The following is an 18,289-nucleotide window of genomic DNA, read 5'->3' on the forward strand; positions in this document are numbered from 1 at the left end:
ACCAGGTAGAAAGATGGGCCACATCAACATTGTTTCTTCGAGCATGGAGGATTGCGAGAGAAGACTGGCGTATATCGAGGGCAAAGCAGCAACAGTTGTTGGCGAGGAGGCTGCCACGAAAGAAAAGCCTTTGGTGGGCGTGATTATGGGTTCCGACTCAGACTTGCCTGTGATGTCACTTGGATGTAACATCTTGAAACAATTTGGTGTTCCCTTCGAAGTGACCATTGTCTCTGCACACAGAACTCCTCAACGCATGACCAAGTATGCAATGGATGCTCCTAAAAGAGGACTCAAGTGTATTATTGCTGGAGCAGGAGGAGCGGCTCATCTTCCAGGAATGGTTGCTGCCATGACTCCGTTGCCGGTGATTGGTGTTCCCGTCAAGGGCTCTGTTCTTGATGGTGTAGACTCACTCCACTCGATTGTGCAGATGCCACGCGGGATTCCGGTGGCTACTGTGGCCATTAACAACGCTACCAATGCGGCCCTTTTGGCAATCCGCATTTTGGGGGCTGTTGACGGACATTGGCTCGACAAGATGAGTGCATACATGTCCAATATGGAGGATGAGGTCTTGGAAAAGGCAGAGAGACTCGAGACTATTGGTTACGAGGAATACTTGAAAAAATAAGGGTGTTAAGACGAGAAGCAAAACGTCAACACAGTTGAGATGTTTATATAAACGGATCCAGAATATTAGTATGCATACTGAAGCGAGCAGAGAGTTTAGAGAGTGCATACAGAATAGCACAGAGTATATAGCACATAGTGAAGGGCATAGTGCGGCCACTGAACGGTACCAAAATACGTTGAAAAGCGTGGAAGACTATGTCCCAGTTATATTTTCTATGAGACCAGCCGTAAGATATTCTCCCTATCCATCCTGAATTAACCCACCTGCATTTTCACGCTTATCTCCTGTCACATGTTGATCCTCCAATTTTCAGCACACGCACTACCAAAAATTGTCCTCTTGGGAAGGTTAAGAGCCCATATTAACGGGCGCTACGCTTTCTGAGACCAAACCTTACTACCACCATCGAATAACCCCTTTCTACTGCCCAATCACCGGGTTTGTTCGCTTGGAATACATTTACAACAGCCGCCCCATTGCGCCTAAGTGTGTTTATTAGCTTGCTTTCCAAGAGTTCTTAACAGTTGGTGCGAGCCACTGGTGTCGATCTTCTGTCAAGCCTAAACAACTCAAACATCACTTCACAGCGTTACAAGGCTGCAAACATTGTGAGCTTTTCAAAATAGCCGCAAATTCAAGCAATTCTTTATTTGAATACAAGACCGTGAAATCCGGGCAATTACCGCTACCGGGCCAAATTTCACAGCACTCACCCAGGTTTGGCCGGGGTTGCCGTATAAATGGCGGTTGTTATGACTGTGGAGCAGACTCTGGATCCCCAGCGAAGCACTGCGGATTATGCAGGTGAGAGAATAACTGATATTGGAGTTGTGATCCCGAAAACAGGCCCCATATACTCAAACATTGACAAAATCAAGAATTATCGATCGATGGCAGAAGCCAGGCCGACTGCTGAACGAAGCGAAAGGCAGGCGGCCAACGGAACAGAAGCCACACAAACCCCGGACGAGGGAGCTGAGATCATGGATCCCAAAGATGTGCAGCCGTCAGCTGTTATCAGCCAATTACCGGGCTTCATAAGGCGACACAGCTCGAAGACACCCAATGAAAACCGCAAATCCGTACCAGAGCTAGAAAGAAGACAGTCACACCCAAGTGTGACTGTTTCTGAACACGCGCGACTTTCTCAAGAAGTGAAAGTGTTGGCGAGGCCGTCACTGGACAGAGGCTCCTCTGCTGCCAACCCTAAGAGGGTTTCAGTGGTGAACGGAGACTTCATTTCAGAAGATCCGGATATCAGCGACGAGCTGAAGCGAATGAGAGATTCTGAAAAGGCAAAGCGTGAGAACAAGAGACGCATGAAAGAGCTTCAAGACGGAGAAAGGGTGTTGGTAGGCCAGAGAGTCAGTGAAGGCCATGCGAATTATGTCATGGCCTATGACATGCTTACGGGAATCCGTGTCGCCGTTTCGCGGTGTGCTCAGGTTCCGCACAGATTAACAGATGCCGATTTCACTGCTACCAAAAAGCTCGCTTTTGACCTTAGTGGTTCTGAAATTACACCTTCGTCGAAATACGACTTCAAATTCAAAGATTACGCTCCTGAGGTGTTCAGAGATTTACGGAGGTTATTCAAGCTTGATGCTGCAGACTACCTTGTGTCTCTAACTGCAAAATATATTCTTTCAGAGCAGGGTTCTCCCGGGAAAAGTGGCTCTTTCTTCTACTACTCGCGCGATTTCAAATTCATTATCAAGACTATCCACCACAGCGAGCACAGACAGCTCCGCACGGCATTGCGCGAGTATCATGCATATGTTCGGGACAATCCGAACACACTGATATCCCAGATATACGGATTACACCGGTTGAAGATGCCTTGGGGAAGAGACGCAAAGGTACACAAAGTCCACTTTCTAGTGATGAATAATATCTTCCCTCCGTTTCTAAAGATGCACAAGCAATTTGATTTGAAAGGTTCAACTTACGGAAGGGTCATGGATGTTCCTCGAGCTCTGGCGCAGGGTAAGACTAACATAGTGATGAAGGATGTGAACTGGCTTGACCAGAACGAGAAACTTTTGCTTGGCCCAACCAAGCGAAAGACGTTCCTGACTCAGCTGCGGAAAGATGTCCGTTTTCTGGAGCGTTTGAGGATTATGGATTACTCGCTATTGGTGGGAATCCATAGCCTGGATGCTGCAGCTGCGGAAACGGAGCCGCTTGTGAATCTCAGTGATAACCGGAGAATGCTCACGGCCGAGGATGTGGCAGCATTAGAAGAAGAAGGTGGAATTGTAGCCACCAACGAACAGGATGAACATGAGCCGTTCGTCTACTATGTCGGCATCATCGATTGCCTTACGCATTACTCATGGATCAAGAGACTGGAGACGATATTTCGTTCCATCGGGCACAAAAAGGATACCATAAGCGCAATCCCGCCCATTGATTATGGTGAAAGGTTTCTTGCGTTCATCACAGATGGAGTTTCGGGTGCGACAGTGTAACATACAAAAGGTGGTTGGGTTAACCAGGGAAGAAACCATGCAGTGATTAAGACATATCAATATTCATAAACTACGGGGATTTCCAAGCTAGAAACAAAAACACGAGCTTTTCTGTCTTTCTGACTAAAATTACAAAGCAATGGGTAGGAGAGAGAAGTAGAGGATGAGATGGCTTAAGAGGCGAAAGAAACTGCCTACACCATTCTCAAAGACTTCATAAACTTTTCCATCGACCATTTGAACCTAACCTGTCATATGTCTAGATACAGTCTAAGCTTCTAGCTCGATATCATCCTCAGTTGGCGCAGCCTCAGTAGTCTCGGCAGCCTCAGGAGCAGCCTCGGCAACACTTTCGGTCTGGGCTGGAGCACTTGACTCGGGTCTGCGAGCATAGGTGATCTTGAGATTGCGTCTACCGTACTCGTAGTTGTCCAACTTGGCAATGGCAGAAGCAGCACTCTCCTCGTCCTGGAACCTGATAACAGCCCTTCCAGACGCCTTGCCGAAATCGTTGTACTGGACCTCTGCTTTGTCTACCGAGCCAATATTGGCAAACAGGTCGACCAGATCCTCGTTGGTAGTGGCCCATGGCAAGTTGTCGACATAGATCTCCGCTGAGGGCTCACCGTCCCCAGAAACACCTCTGTTGAAGTCTGAGTTGCGGTCCTCGGGCTCCTGGCGGGACCGGGGATGTCTGACCTCCAATCTTCTTCCCTCGAGTTCGTAATCGTTGAACATCTCAATGGCACGGTCGGCGTCTTCCTTGGTCTCGAAGTACACCAGACCGTAGCCACGAGAACGGCCATTGCGGTCAAGCCCAACATCGGCCCGGACAATGCTTCCAGCATCCCGGAACACGTCCTTCAAATCCTGCCATGTGGTTCTGTAGGCAAGGTTTCCGACGTAGATCTCAAAGCCCTTGGGTGCGTCTCTGGGCTCTCTTTCACGAACCCTCTCTTCACGAGCAGGTCTTGCAGCCTCCTCTGGAGGAGGTTGGTCCATCCGCACAAAAATCTCGCGCTCCAAGAAAGTGGTGTGGTCATATCTTGCAATGGCATCCTGCGCGGTTTGGTAATCCTGGAACTCCACAGTGCCCATTCCCCGGGAACGGCCACCACGAACAATGATGTCGGCACGAACAACCTCTCCAATCTCTTTGAAGTGGTCCTTCAGCTGATACCATTCACACGAGAATGGCAAATTTCCCACAAAAACGGTATTTTCGTGGTTTCTGGGCTCGGAGGCACGAGGAGCAAAATCACGGGATGGTGGGCCTCTACGGTCGAAACGACCACGGTCTCTGAAATCACCCCCACGGCCCCCACGGCCTCCACGAAATCCCCTGTCTCCTCCACGAAAGCCACGTCCACCTCTTTCGCCAATTCTGTCTTCGAGTCTGCGACGAGGAGGGCCTCTGGCTGGCGAGCGAGATCTATCACGTCTCGAGTCACGCACTGGCGAACGCGAGCGTTGCTGTTGAAAGAACACCCATGTTAGTACGCAAAATTTTAAATAATTCATCAAGTTCAAGCACTTACCCTTTCGTAGTTGTCCACTTCCATTTCTTCACTCATTTTTTGGAAGTATTGGAGATGAAGAATAGAGGTGTATTTCGCAGTGTGGCTGGCTCGTATGCGTCGAACAAATTTCGTCCTTGGAAAATCAAAATGTCGTGCACACACTAAGACTATCTAAGTCTGTTAAAGACAGGTTTGCAAGTGTGGCTAACAGGAGAGAATTGGCATTGAAAAAATAGATTTTCTCGAAGAAGAGATAAAAATAGTTGGAAGAACTGATAATTGGCAAGTTCCCGTGTTATTCTGTACTCGTTGTGTCATCATGTAAAGATTGACAGGAGTGATAGATAGTGTACGTGCAAACATCACCTTTTCTTAAAGCAAGGGTGCAAGGGAGCATGATCTAGAGCAGCAGGAGGTTGTCATCGAGAGGTATAGAGGGGGTCTTGAAAAGAAGAAGGTTTTATCAGATGATTGTAATCCGAGGCGCTGATTTCTGGGGCTTTGATTTTTCTTTTGGTTCTGTGGAGGTTCTTAAGGAAGGAGGCCTGGTGATTCTCCAGATACGATCAGACTCTGCCGGTACAGGTACGGGGAAATTACCGGCCACGATTCTTGCTCGGCCTCAAAGCTGATATCACTTCCTCACTACTACAAGATGAATGTCATCAGAAAAAATCAGTATAATATAGTGTACAATGCGAATTGAGCCATGCGTTGCGGTTACTTAGAAGGAAATGGCAGCGTGAGACGTCTTTCAACCTCGGTCTCCTTGCCAACCTCCTCTTCACCCTCAAAGCGTAGTCTGCAATTTCCGTCGCGCTGTGGGAGTTAGTATGTGGATGAGAAGAAAAAAAAAGATCCAATGAGTGCGCAAAAGGATCCAAATGCCCTCCGTTATGTTGGGACGCAATTGACAAATACACACCTTCGTCCCGATGACTTCAGCTGGATAAAAAGTAGTCGTTTCTGGATACCGTGCAAGCACTTTGGTTCCATAAGGGTAGTTCACCAAAGCCGCAGCCTCGTCTCGTGGGGGGATCAGCAACACATCCTTCCACGTGCACTTGTATGTCTGGCCCGGATTGCCGTTTTCATCTGGTTCCGGATCACGAACCTCAAACTTGGTACCGTCACCAATTACACGAGTCACCTCACACTGAATCCACTCGGTTTCGCCCCGGTGTCGTAATCGGAAAGCCACCTCAGATCCGGTAACCACGGGTTCCGACGGATGATATGCTCCTTGCCAATAACTGTGAAAGTTAGTCAATATCCTGTATTCTCAGATTTAGGCGCCAAACTTACCTTCTTCCACTCTTTTTAGGCTTTGCCTCTTCCTTCTTGCGGCTGCGTGGCTCTGGAGCCTCTTGCCTGGCCTCGATGAGAGCTACCACATTCTCCAAAGCTGTGTTTATGAGTCTGTTTCAGTTAGCAAACATCTTAACTTCTATAATATAACAAACACTCACCTCCTGCCTTTTTTGGCATTTTCACGGTGCTCCTCCACACTTTCGCGATACGCGGCCAGCTCTTTCGGCGACATCTCTTCTATGGCCGCGTTGAATCGCAGGTCAAAACTACGCTGTTCGTTAGCATTGCAGGTGTCCTGTAGCGATGACACCGCTACTTCCCAGAGGCCATCCATTGGGAACAAATGAAAAAGGGGGATGAAACAAGGAACTGAGTGTATATGGAGTGAACATGACATGTATATCCGATTAATGCTCCACAGATTACCTATTTGGGACCCATATTTACGCGCGTGCTGCCATCGGTAGTGTAATATTCAGACCGGCTGAAATTTCCAACGAGCCGAAGCATCTCAGCATCGACCTCTCAACTGTCTTCAAATCTCTAATAATCTCACCTACAATTTGTTTTTTTGAGCAGGTTTTGACAAAATGCAGTTGTATAGCATTGCCCAACTTACGCCTCGGGTTGTCGGGCGTGCGTGCTCGGCGCTGTTAAGAAACACGTTACAGGTGAACCAGGTGCGTACTGCCACCAAGAAGGCCGCCGGTTCCAAAACACACATGCAAGACTCCAAAGGTCGGAGGCTTGGGCCAAAGAAGCAAAACAATGAGCGCGTTAAAGTCGGCCAGATTCTAATTCGCCAGCGCGGAACCAAATTCTATCCGGGCGAAAATGCCGGGATTGGAAAGGACCATACCATCTTTGCTTTGGAGCCTGGTTGGGTCAGATACTATCTGGATCCATTCCATCCAAAGAGGAAGTTCATTGGTGTTTCTCTTGATAGAGACACCCCGCTACCGACACCTCATTTTGAACCCAGAAGGCGGAGATTTGGATGTGTTGAGCTGACTGATTCGTGGCAGGCCAGTCGTGAGGAGGAGAGAATGAGCAGGAAGGAGTACATTGCTTTCCCAGAGATTCTTTCCGAGAAGGCCAAGAGAGATGCTCGCAGAATTGCTAAGGCTGATTTCTATAAGAAAGCTCTACCAGAGTTTGTCGAGCTCTCGGGAGAGGAACTCGATATCGCTGCTGCCAGAATGGTGAGCGTGGAAGCCATGGTGAGAGGAGGCAAGAGCTTAGAAGATGCCAGATTCTACACGAGTTACAATTATGGCTACGATAAGTCATTGGAAGTTCAGAGAGGCGAGTTGAGTGCTGCCTCGGCGGAATCTGTGAAAGCCCAGTATACTGAGATTGCCGAGAAGTTAGATGCTGCTGTGGTTCTTGACTGTCGCTTTAAGCTGTGCAAGTCCTTGACTGAGGCTGAGACTGAGGCCACTAGGAACGACATTCTGGCGCAATTGAAGGCGACTGAGCAGACGCCTTTGAACGCAGAACTCAAAGCCCATATCGCTAGCCTCATTGACAACCAGGTGTTTGATCTATCTTCCAGAGTCAAGCTGCGTCGGAGGTTCCTCAAGCCGGTGGCCAGTGAGCCTGTGGGAATTGTCCAGGATGACAAGAAGACCCGTGCGGTGATCCAGCGCTGGAACTACAAGGAGAACAAGGTGGAGGTTATCCAAAGAAGTCAGGAGGCCTTTGGGGTCAACTAGGTACATACAAGATTGATACTGTAGATAGATATGCACGAATGTGATAGTCAAATCTTGAATGTTCGAATTTCGTTAGTAGATGTTGGACAGGTGCAACCATCGGTGGTGATAATACCAGCTGAAAAATCATCCTTCTAAGGTGAAGCTTGCAGCTTGACTTTGGTTTTTATTCTTGTTCTCCTTTGTATATTAACATGCATTCCACGAGTCATTCGCTTCGAAAGTTACGCAATAGCTTCTGCTCTTAGTTCTTCACCTCCGCATCACCGTTGTTCTTGCAAGCAGCGTTGCCAACAAGATAAGTTTCGCTGATCGCCTTGAACGTTTGAGGTCTCAATTATTGCATTGAAGTAAGCATGATACCTTCTCAGCCTTCACATACTCGTCCTCTTATGGATGCACCGCCGTTTCACTATATTTGCACTTTCTCATGCTCCTTCCCATTCTCCTTCCATGTTGCACCCCCATCAGCATACTCCTCACTCTTCCAGATCTCCACACTCTCTTTGATCCGCTCCAGAATATACATAGCTGCCTCCCAGCCCTCCTTGCGATGGGTGCTACTAAGAGCAATGACTATACTCTCTTCCAACACTGGCACAGTACCCAATCGATGGCATATACATACCTTTTGCACCGAATCTTGGCCACGGAAATCCTTGAACTTTGTTATGGCTTCGTTTGAAATTTTAACCAAACTCCGCAAGGCCATTGGCCGATGGGCTTCGTACGACAAACTCACCACTTCACGGTCACCGAATGAGTCCCTAGTCGTACCTCCAAAGTACACCACAGCACCCGCACCTGGGTCTTTCACAAAATCAATACACTTTTGAGCATCCAGAGGTGAGGTTGTCAAGAAAACCTTCAGGCTTGGTCCATTTTCTTTAGCGAACCAGGTATCTTCCATTGTTGGTCCTAGTTTACAGATAAAGCAGTGAGTATGCGGAACTTGCCCTGCCTTAGTAGACTTGGATGGCAGATCAGGGCAAATAAGCATGCCTTCACATTTAAATGAGCTAAGCTGTATGCTCTGAAGCTTAGGTATTGCCTGATTCCAGCACAGGCATATCTATCCGGGGATTCATTCTCATATTATATTCATATTATATTCATAATACGCCAAGGTCACTGATCTGAATTCTTACACATACAATGCCCGCCAAACACTACGGCCCGCTTATTATCCTTGCAGTGGTGGCGCTGATCATGTTCCATCTACGCAAAAGATGGGGTAAGTTGACCAGCTGACCGTCTTTCACCCGTTACGATCCCAAGCTAACAAAACTAGTTCCACGAGTGGAAGAGAGATTCGGAGACAAGTTTGCAGAACTGAGGGCGCGATTCGCTGGGTATCACCAAGCCGAAACCGGCTCATTCGCGCTGGACGCAGAACAGGGGCTCACTTCTAGCACTTTTGATATTGAATCAGATAATATCGGTCGTGGAGACACTCGCAAAGGCTTAGATGAGAACGCCAAAAAGCAGGTCCATGAGCTGATGAAGAAGAAGGGGCTTTCATTCGACGATGCCAGGCTTGAGTATACACAGAGCGTGATGAAGAACAACAATATCGCAGCCGATGGTACTCCACTGGATCCAAAGGCGGTGACGACACTTTTGTGAGATTTCGGGGCCCCATTCTTTCCATGGGAATCACCAAAAAAATACGAACAAATATCTTCAGTCAAGCTTTCCTTCAATTGACTAAGCCTTCTCTTCATTCAAAAGCCCATGGATATCTGCTTGGGTATATCCACTGTGAATAAAATCGGCTAGATACTTAACCGAAGATTCTCTAAGGCGGCTGGCAAATGCAATGTCCAGATTTTTGTCGTAGGCGACATCTGGCTTGCTTTCCTCGCGTTTGAAGTTCATAGAACCAGTCAAAAGCTCCCCCAAATACCCGTACGAATCCCCGCTTAACATGGTGTCGTCACTGTTTGTGGGCATCTCTAAGAGTCTTTCCCTTGGTAGTAACAGACTTGGATCTATGAGAGAGGCCGAAAGCGTGCTGCTGTTGTTAGAGTACGAATCGTCATCAGTGTCATCTGCTGCACCATTCTCGAAAATCTCAGACGGATGTTCTTTGGGAGTGTAAAACCGCTCATCATCGTCATCAGTTTTGTCCGAGAAAACACGGTTCTGCTGAAGTATCTGACCAAACGGTTTTGGAGCTCTGAGTAACTCAGGGAATCCTTCGTATTCTACAGTAGACTTCCTGTTCGGATTTTCTGACTTCAGCAACTTTGCGAGACTGAAAGGTTCTTCCCTGGAGATATCTCTGGAGACATCCGCTTGCTGGTCTGGCTTCAGAAGTTTTGCGAAACGGCTGTTATCCATGAGCGCATCGTGGAAAGATGTGTTGGATTCTGCATCCAGTAAAGACCAGTTGTGCTCATCGCTGGACTCATTACCGAGCTCTCTGAGCATTAGCGCGAGTCTTTTTGTAACTTCTGGAGATTTCCACACTGGAGTGTCTTTGGCCACTTGTGTTTTTATAGGAGACTGGTTTTCGGTTTGTTTGAGATGTTCAAGAACTGGCTCTGTAATCGGTTGCTGAGTTGAAGAAGCATCGATGCGCGTGGGTTTCACGGTTTCATCCATAGGTGGTTTCCTAGTTGGTTTCCAGGTTGGGGTCACAATTGGGCTCAAAGTTGATTTCACAGCTGGCTTGACTTCTGGAGATGACTGAGCTAATGGCATACCCACTTTCCTGACAGGAGAAGGAACTGGGGTCGAATGTGACGCCTGAGTCTCGAACTCACCAGGTTCATCCCTCGGTATCACCGGAGAAGTCAGCCTGTCCATCTTTGGCAAAGTCACTGCTGGCAACTCTTTTAATGGAAACTCGAACCTTGAATTTACAAACAGACTGGAAGAGGCAGTGGTCATATTTGTAGTTGACTGGGCGTCGGATTGGATTTGAATCATATCAGGATCTCTCCTATTGAATACACGCGACACCTTTGTTTTGAGGACTTTAAACCACTTCTTCTTTTCTCCATCACGTACTTGTTTTCTCACTGTTCCCGAGCTTGAGACTCTTGTTTTGGAGTTTGGCGTTATAGTGAGACCCGAAATGCTCTTCGAATGGCTTTTGGAATGAACTTGTGAATGCACTGTTTCTCTGTTTGCCATTCTCAAGGCCAAAGATCTCTCTTCCAGGTATCTATCCTCTTTAAAGAACGAGATCAGCGCATCCATTACCTTCGACTCCTGAGCAGTATTGAGAGTGTACACTGTATTGGCCAACCTTTCCCTTACTATCTGGGACAACACAGAGGCAAACTCTGCTGTCATTACCTTTGTCATCTCTGATTCATCACGAGAAACCAGGTTGATCTCCACATCTTCCGAATCCAACAAGGTTAGCACTACCGCTCTGTCCAGTCCGTGCTCGTCCAACAACGCACTGTTCACATTCATGTTCAAAAATATCGTTAGCGGAGACCTGCTTTTCTCCTCTCGGTAGGCCATCAGCTCCTGGGCAGTATAATAAATCACGCACTCGGGTTCGTACTCAGATTTGAAGAGGTGGAATAGCTGAGTCTTGTTGAGAACCTTAGCTTTGTTGATGAGATCCACCACATATTCACCGCTTCTGAGCCTAGTGTTCTTGATGCGGAGCAACTTAACCTCGTCCTCGATTTTGAGACAGACAGATTCTCCCTCATCGTAGGATGAGGCGAAGACATTTGAAACATCTGTCCAGTAAGAAACCTTTAACTTAGGTATGTCTGAAGACAGCGGCACCTCGTTGATCAGGGAATGCATCATCATATCGGCTATGGACGGCTTGTAGAGCAGAGCATCAGAACCGGAATGCTCGATGTAATAGTATTCGTCGTCAACTATTTGCAAGAAAACCATATGATCGGAAAACAAAATGACGAGGCCGCTGTTGTACATTGAGGGCTCCATCAGATATTCAACATCAAACACCGCGACAACCCTTCTGTTCAACCAACCGTAGTGAAGCTCAGATGGCCAACCACTTGCGAGTTCGGTCAAAAGCTTACCTGTGGGAGTAAACACTCTGTTGTTGTAGGGCTTCAGCTTATCAGTTCCGAAGGAATCAATGATGTTGCACACATTGTCGTAGTACGAATGGACCTCCTCCAATTGTGCCTGTTTCCACACCTTAGTGTCCACCAATCTTCCCAAAATGATCTTTATTTTTGCCAAACTGAGGGATGAATGAACGACTGACTCAATCATATGCCTGTCGTATGTTCTGTTCGCGACAATTTCCTCTGGAGCTTCTGCAAAAAAACTTTCTAGAGATCGATGAAAATTTTTGGTTGCAGCTTCATGTCTCATATATGCTTTGTAGAAATATGGCAGTGTCATCGCACAGGCTTTCATTACCTCAAAACTCTCACCCTGTGTTAGCTTGAGCGCGTCCAGGAAGATGCAGTTGATCCGTGTGACCTCGTCGATAGTTGGTGGGAATATTTGATTCAGTTTCGAGGTTGTCCAATCCGGCATCTTTCCTTCCAAGACTTTGATCCGCAGCGGTATGATAAATTTTTGTAAGAATGATACCAGAGAAACTGTCGAATTCGTTTGAACGCGAATCAGTTCCTGGCAGATGGACTTAACCAGGACATCATCATCCACAGCTATGACAGAGGGAGGGACGTACACCCTTTCGGTAGGCTCTGGTGAGTACTCCGTTAGTGGATCAAATAGGTTGTCCAGCTGTTCACCGAGCAAGAAAGCCAGCTTGTTATTCTTGTCAGTAAGCGTATCGTCACCGCTTGCGTTGTCATAGACCACGTCGACCAACAGAGAATTTACTAGCTTGGACTGGAAGTAGCCAAGCTTAAATATCTGATCGCCACTATCTGATGGAGTCTGCTTATCCACTAACACAAACCTTCCTGCGAGTTCTCCGCTATCCGTTTCATCCCAGTCGAGATCACATTCAGCACCCAGTCGCAGCAAAGCGATAGCAAGGGCTCTTCTCACGTTTGAGGACTGCATATGGGAAGGCAGATTTTCCACAGCCGGATAAAACCGCGATTTTGAGGTGATCGTCATAGATCTGAAGAGAAACTCGCCGTATTTTGCGCTCACAATCACGCAACTCGGACCGGAGTTCAGCTTGGGGTCGTCGAAGATAACCGCCACAAGGTGGCCAAAGATTTCCTCAAACCCATAGAAATAAACAGCATCCTTGACTATTGAAGCCCAGTCCGGCACAGGCTCGTCTTCAGCACTCAAAGATAGATTCAAAGACCCAAACGACTGTGAACGGTCTCCATAGTTACTTGAAGTGATTCTCGCGGAAGCTTGCCTCTGGGAAAGTAGCCTTAGCGACATGGCTACTATTGAGGAAGCAAAGTGTGTAGCTAAAGGCAAGAAAGTCGCAAAAACGAGGATTCAATATTCGCAAATATGACAAGGAAACGGTATTCCCAACCTCAAACACCACCAGGCTGAAATGTAAACAGTGCCAGCAAAAGGTGGCTAGTCACCACACGACTCCACAACTGACGCGTCTGTTACACGTCAGTAAACTGGTCTAAAATTCAAGAATGAAATATATTCTGGTTGACTATCGTTGCAAATCCGATTGCAACTTCAAAAATATAGTAAAGCAGCTTGATATCTGTTGGTGTTGTTGTAGGTATTTTGTAGATTCTTTTTGGATTAGCGTTCTTTTGACTGAGCCGTCTGGTTCGTTTTCTGTGGAGGACCAAGGGTCCAGATACTCTTGAAGAAGGCTCTCGCAAAAATAAACCTTTCCATAAGAAATCCGAGCTGCTGCGCTTTGTATTTTGACCACCACCAACAGACTCAACCTCATCCAGAAACAAACGCCAACCACTGTCCCTTCTCGCGAGAACCCACAATTCCTCTAACGTGAAATATTTGCGAACATGAGAGTATAGACGAATGGGATCACAACTAGTGTACGCACTCGCAACATCTATTGATGGAAATACTTGAAGCTTCAAACCTGTGATGGCAAGACCAATCCTTTCATACTCCTCATAAGGGTTCTGAAGTATCTGCTCTTGGAGTCGTAATACGGTATCTAGAACGGTGGTAGTCATGTTGAAGATGAATATACAAATGAATTATGAGAAGAGGAAGAAAAGAAAGAAGAAAAAGGGTCAACTTGCAAAAAGAAGTCTGCTATCTTATAGGATACAACATCTCTATGTTGTACTCGTGAGCCGCACACGCTGCTTTCCTACGATTGTGGGCCAGGCACCGGGGTCTTTTCCGGAGTCCTTTGCGGAGCCTCTATATGGGCTGTAATTGGCCCTTTCCCTGGAGCCAGTTCTGTAACGGTAACAGTAACAACATCAGCCAATTGCTCGTTTCTGCTTGCAAAAATTGGCAACGGACTGTATGAAGGACGTCTACTGTAGGGCGGGCCATACGGTGGTGGTGGAAGTGGCATCCAAGGATATGGTCCAAGTTTCGGAACTGGTCCCCTCACCGCTGGGTCTGACGGGATTGGTGGAAGCCACCCCGGTCCGCCTCGATTTGGCTTACCGTCTATAGGAAGCCATGTAACTGGATTTTCGTAGTCATACCACGTGAAGAAGAAATATAACCAACTGCCAATGCTATGGAGACGCTCGCGAAAATCAGCAGGCATAACTAGTGCATCTAGTGGGTCTGGACCCACTGTGACAGTAGGACTGGCCCATACTGATTCAAATGTGACTGTTTGGGTGATGTTATTCACGGACAACGTAGATCTGAGTGGTCGGTCCAGAGTATCGCGGATTGCGGCAGCCCAAACAAAGGGAATTGCTGAAAAAAGAAGAACTTTTTGAAATATCATTTTAGTTTACTACAGAAAAGGGATTCAGCTTGAAAAAATCACAGATCTCACTGTCTTTTATAGTTACTATAAGGCAGAACATGATCTCGAAGAAATCTGGGGTAGTCGTGTCAGACTCATTAGCACAGCCGGGTTTCCATCTACGCGTCGCAAAGCGGCGGTTTCAAATACTTTGGTTACTATCAACGATCTGTTAAACTCTGCCGTTATTGAAAATGGACATTTATTCGTGGCTTCAGCGAGATGACTCGTTTCATCTGATTCAAATGACACCGGATTTGGTGAAAACCATGGAGAATAATGAGAGGTGAGTATGCAATTCAGCATCTGTCTTGTTACTAGTTACTAACGCGAATGCAGACTTATTTTCAAGTCGCGAGATCGCGACTCAAGCATATTTCTGTGTTCAGATTCCAAGACGTTTCATATTCGCAAGAAGAACCATTCGAACACGGTTATTGTCTTGAAACATGACAAGGAGAACGCCAAAGCTATTGGATTTGCCTCGATGGACTCAGAGCTGGAACCCAAGGTGGTTTCCGGATCGATTGACATCTCGGATGTGCCTTTATTTGAGGAAACGGGCGAAGAATTTACTGATTTTGTGAAGAGGACAAATCCGCCGAGCTTTGCAGACTTGCGGGCCGTTTCCACCGCGTCCAAAACCGAATTTGATGTACAATGGGCCGAACTGAATGGATGTGAAATAGATGGACATGCGGTAATTCTCGGATTCAACCTTGTGGTTTCTGTTCTGAAAACCATTATCACCACTTTGGTAGCCTATGATATGGACCAGGAAGCTTTTTCGGCGACAAAGCTACAAGAGAGATTGGAGGATATTAGACCGGAGTTTGCGCGAACGGTGCTTGCACAATTTGCTACCAAAACTCCTGCTGGGTATTCTCTGGACAAGCCGAAGATTTCACGATGGTTTGGGCTTCAAGTTCTAAGAAGCACTCTTGCTCCCGTGAAAGAGGAAGACTTTTTGATCAACTGGAAGGACGCTTTTCCAGCTTTTTTTGACGTCAGCATTGACATTCAATCTTTGGTGGGAAGTTTTGTGAGGCCTTTCCCTAATATGGTACAATTTTACAACTCTGCAGGTTTGCCACAGGATCCTGTTCAAAGGTTCAAGGAGTTATTCAAGATCCAGGCCAGTTGGTCGCTCGAGGAGATGAAGCCATATGTCGAGGATTTGAACTCAAGAAATCTCAAGCTAGAGAGTTTCGTGATGAAGTACGCGAGGAGGAAGCGCATCGGCAAGAACTATGTGATTACTAGAAGGTGATGGGAAGTTCCGAGGTGTATCTGGTCTAGGAAAGCGGAAAGTGGTTGAAGGCTAGACAGCGTCATGGCCAGTGTAGATTATAGAGAACAGGAGCTGAAGCTTACACTGAGCATTAACACGAGCATGAAGTTCATATTTTGCCAAACTATTCATACACAAAGACAGAATATTTTGTGATGGCATCAGTGCTGTTAGGAGAATACTGTTCACACCTATCACTCTACTCAGCTGCTGTGCCATTCTTGATCTTTTGAAAATTTCGCCTACATTTTCATCTGATGTTGATAATTATTTGAACTCTAATCTATCGTTCAACTTTGGTTTCAAGTGTCTATTCTACAGCTCTACACTATAGTACAACAACCACTCTCACTCTTTGGGGCCTCGGCCTTAGTGGCTGCAGTCGTGGTAGCAACATCTGCTTTGGCAGCGGTCTCGGCAACAGCCTCCTTAACAGCAGTAGAGGCAGCAGCAGGGGCAGATGGAGCCAATTTGGAAGCAGCGATTGCAAACTCAGAACCCTGGATATGGGCAAGATCCTTCTCCAACTGGGAGACTGCTCTGGAGCCATCAGCACCTGCAAAGGCACCAGCACCCCACACAGAACCACCGTGGACTTCCTCAATGTTAGAGAGTTGAGCTCCGGCCTTACCAAATCCCAATGGGACGTAAATTAGACCATGGTGAACAAAGAAGTTGAGCACGGATCTAGCGGTGATTTCTTGGGAACCTGGAGTACCAGAACTGATGAAGAAACCGGCGGGCTTGTGGTACAAGGCTCCGGAAGCCCACAAACCACCCGTGGAGTCAGTGAAGGCGTTAATCTGAGCTGGGAACGAGCCGAATCTCGATGGGAAACCGAAAAGGTAACCATCGTAGTTGGTGAGATCTTCTGCCTTAACGATAGGGTAGTCTGGCTTGGCCGGGGCATGGATCAGCTCCAGCGTTTTCGCGTCCAAAGTCTCCGCAACCTGGAGAATGGTGGCCGAGGAGCCAACGGACTCGATACCAGCCTTGACAGACTCAGCCAAAGCTGCGACGTGACCGTAGGTAGAGTATATCACAATCTAGAAGACATTAGTAAGGGGCCCGGGTAGCCAATCCAGACACCGTTCTGGAAAAGAAAGGCAGCGTGCTAAATCAAGTACTCACAGCGAGTTTGGCCATAATGCAAGGAATTGAGGGTTTGCAAAAAAATCCTCTCTAGATCTGAGGTCTACGTGTATAAGAAAAAACATGGGCCGGTTCAGCCATATAAGGCTGAAAAGATCCTTTGTCCGAAACTACGGGTCTGCCCTCGGAGACCGAGGGGGGGACAGTCGGTGCCCATTACCAATCGTGAGTAATCAGTCAGTAATCCGGCGCCACAGATGGCGCGTTTAGGATGCGTGCGGGGGTAAATTAGGCAAAGTTCTAGAAAAACCGGGGTATTTCCCACCGCGTATGTTCTGGTGGTTTACTATCAACCGATCTAGCCGGCAACCCGTAAATGGGATTCAATCTATTGTTGGTAGGAGCCATTGAAGTCGGAATCAGCCAATCAAAAAAAAGATTTGGAGATCGCCTAGAGAAATATGCAGCAAAACGCACTCACTACTGTCAATCCCTAACCAGTCGGAACTTCCCGGCACACGTTCGAGACTACCGAGGGCACGACATAATTTCTTCATTTTAGTAATCTGTGAATAATCGCATCGGGGGGTTGGCGCTTACTCTGGGCCTCGAGCATCCCTCCTCTTATAAAGTTGTTTCTGCCTCCTTCCTTTCCGAAATTTATCCTCCCTTTTTTTTCTTCAAGTCATATCAATTGAATTCCAAAACAATGACCAAAACTGCCATCATCATCTACTCTCTGTACCACCACATCGCCACCTTGGCTGAGTCTGTCAAGGCTGGTGTCGTCAAGGCCGGTGGTGTTGCCGATATCTACCAGGTTCCAGAAACTCTCAGTGAGGATGTCTTGAAGTCACTTGGCGCTCCACCAAGACCAGACTACCCAATTGCTACCCTTGAGACCTTGAAGGAGTACGATGCGTTTATCTTTGGTATTCCAACCAGATTCGGAAACTTCCCAGCTCAATTCAAGGCCTTCATCGATGGTACTGGAGGACTCTGGGCTTCCGGTGCTTTGTACCACAAGCCAGCTGGTATTTTCGTTTCTACCGGTACTGGTGGAGGAAACGAGGTGACTGCCGTCAACGCTCTGTCGACCCTTGTTCACCACGGTCTGATCTACATCCCATTGGGTTACGCTAAGGCCTTTGGTCAACTCGCTAACATCGAGGAGGTCCACGGAGGTTCCGCTTGGGGTGCTGGTACCATTGCAGGTGCTGACGGTTCTAGAGCCGTTTCTGCTTTGGAGAAGGAGATTGCTGAGATCCAGGGTGAGACTTTCTACGAGGCTGCTTCGAAGTTGTCTGCTTAGATAAACAAATAACTTACTACACAGATTTATTCTTGCTTGAACATGAAAAGTAGATTTGAGAAATAATACGTTTTAATTGGAGATCGGCTATGGTCTGTCTCAGATGAATCG

General features: G+C 47.2%; 11 protein-coding genes across 11 annotated transcripts in view; 6 read left to right on the forward strand and 5 right to left on the reverse strand.

The window, feature by feature from the left end:
• Positions 1 to 634, forward strand: part of KUCA_T00003606001 (uncharacterized protein) — a gene marked incomplete at both ends in the record, with an annotated part of 1,970 nt that extends 1,336 nt beyond the window's left edge. The window contains one exon of the mRNA XM_022602037.1: positions 50 to 634. Within this exon, the coding sequence (XP_022459620.1) occupies positions 50 to 634 (585 nt within the window). The remainder of the gene's footprint in view (positions 1 to 49) is intronic.
• Positions 635 to 1,377: 743 nt separating this feature from the next.
• Positions 1,378 to 3,108, forward strand: KUCA_T00003607001 (uncharacterized protein; the record flags this gene model as incomplete). The annotated part of the gene is made up of 1 exon (XM_022602038.1): positions 1,378 to 3,108. The coding sequence occupies one exon, from the start codon at positions 1,378 to 1,380 to the stop codon at positions 3,106 to 3,108; it is 1,731 nt and encodes a 576-aa protein (XP_022459621.1).
• A 270-nt stretch (positions 3,109 to 3,378) lies between these two features.
• On the reverse strand, positions 3,379 to 4,682 carry KUCA_T00003608001 (uncharacterized protein; the record flags this gene model as incomplete). The annotated part of the gene is made up of 2 exons (XM_022602039.1): positions 3,379 to 4,581; positions 4,647 to 4,682. The coding sequence occupies 2 exons, from the start codon at positions 4,680 to 4,682 to the stop codon at positions 3,379 to 3,381; spliced, it is 1,239 nt and encodes a 412-aa protein (XP_022459622.1).
• A 1,247-nt stretch (positions 4,683 to 5,929) lies between these two features.
• Positions 5,930 to 6,273, reverse strand: KUCA_T00003609001 (uncharacterized protein; the record flags this gene model as incomplete). The annotated part of the gene is made up of 2 exons (XM_022602040.1): positions 5,930 to 6,047; positions 6,098 to 6,273. The coding sequence occupies 2 exons, from the start codon at positions 6,271 to 6,273 to the stop codon at positions 5,930 to 5,932; spliced, it is 294 nt and encodes a 97-aa protein (XP_022459623.1).
• A 256-nt stretch (positions 6,274 to 6,529) lies between these two features.
• KUCA_T00003610001 (uncharacterized protein) lies at positions 6,530 to 7,654 on the forward strand (the record flags this gene model as incomplete). The annotated part of the gene is made up of 1 exon (XM_022602042.1): positions 6,530 to 7,654. One exon carries the CDS (start codon positions 6,530 to 6,532, stop codon positions 7,652 to 7,654), a length of 1,125 nt encoding a protein of 374 aa, XP_022459624.1.
• A 412-nt stretch (positions 7,655 to 8,066) lies between these two features.
• On the reverse strand, positions 8,067 to 8,654 carry KUCA_T00003611001 (uncharacterized protein; the record flags this gene model as incomplete). The annotated part of the gene is made up of 1 exon (XM_022602043.1): positions 8,067 to 8,654. The coding sequence occupies one exon, from the start codon at positions 8,652 to 8,654 to the stop codon at positions 8,067 to 8,069; it is 588 nt and encodes a 195-aa protein (XP_022459625.1).
• Positions 8,655 to 8,809: 155 nt separating this feature from the next.
• KUCA_T00003612001 (uncharacterized protein) lies at positions 8,810 to 9,280 on the forward strand (the record flags this gene model as incomplete). Its single annotated transcript, XM_022602044.1, has 2 exons — positions 8,810 to 8,888; positions 8,946 to 9,280. 2 exons carry the CDS (start codon positions 8,810 to 8,812, stop codon positions 9,278 to 9,280), a joined length of 414 nt encoding a protein of 137 aa, XP_022459626.1.
• Positions 9,281 to 9,361: 81 nt separating this feature from the next.
• KUCA_T00003613001 (uncharacterized protein) lies at positions 9,362 to 12,982 on the reverse strand (the record flags this gene model as incomplete). The annotated part of the gene is made up of 1 exon (XM_022602045.1): positions 9,362 to 12,982. The coding sequence occupies one exon, from the start codon at positions 12,980 to 12,982 to the stop codon at positions 9,362 to 9,364; it is 3,621 nt and encodes a 1,206-aa protein (XP_022459627.1).
• Positions 12,983 to 14,677: 1,695 nt separating this feature from the next.
• On the forward strand, positions 14,678 to 15,753 carry KUCA_T00003614001 (uncharacterized protein; the record flags this gene model as incomplete). Its single annotated transcript, XM_022602046.1, has 2 exons — positions 14,678 to 14,769; positions 14,823 to 15,753. The coding sequence occupies 2 exons, from the start codon at positions 14,678 to 14,680 to the stop codon at positions 15,751 to 15,753; spliced, it is 1,023 nt and encodes a 340-aa protein (XP_022459628.1).
• Positions 15,754 to 16,097: 344 nt separating this feature from the next.
• On the reverse strand, positions 16,098 to 16,920 carry KUCA_T00003615001 (uncharacterized protein; the record flags this gene model as incomplete). Its single annotated transcript, XM_022602047.1, has 2 exons — positions 16,098 to 16,820; positions 16,906 to 16,920. 2 exons carry the CDS (start codon positions 16,918 to 16,920, stop codon positions 16,098 to 16,100), a joined length of 738 nt encoding a protein of 245 aa, XP_022459629.1.
• Positions 16,921 to 17,575: 655 nt separating this feature from the next.
• Positions 17,576 to 18,178, forward strand: KUCA_T00003616001 (uncharacterized protein; the record flags this gene model as incomplete). Its single annotated transcript, XM_022602048.1, has 1 exon — positions 17,576 to 18,178. The coding sequence occupies one exon, from the start codon at positions 17,576 to 17,578 to the stop codon at positions 18,176 to 18,178; it is 603 nt and encodes a 200-aa protein (XP_022459630.1).
• Positions 18,179 to 18,289: the final 111 nt, after the last annotated feature.

The sequence above is a fragment of the Kuraishia capsulata genome, genomic scaffold (assembly GCF_000576695.1).
Source record: "Kuraishia capsulata CBS 1993 genomic scaffold, Kuraishia_capsulata_scaffold_4, whole genome shotgun sequence".
In the NCBI taxonomy this organism is placed as follows: domain Eukaryota; kingdom Fungi; phylum Ascomycota; class Pichiomycetes; order Pichiales; family Pichiaceae; genus Kuraishia; species Kuraishia capsulata.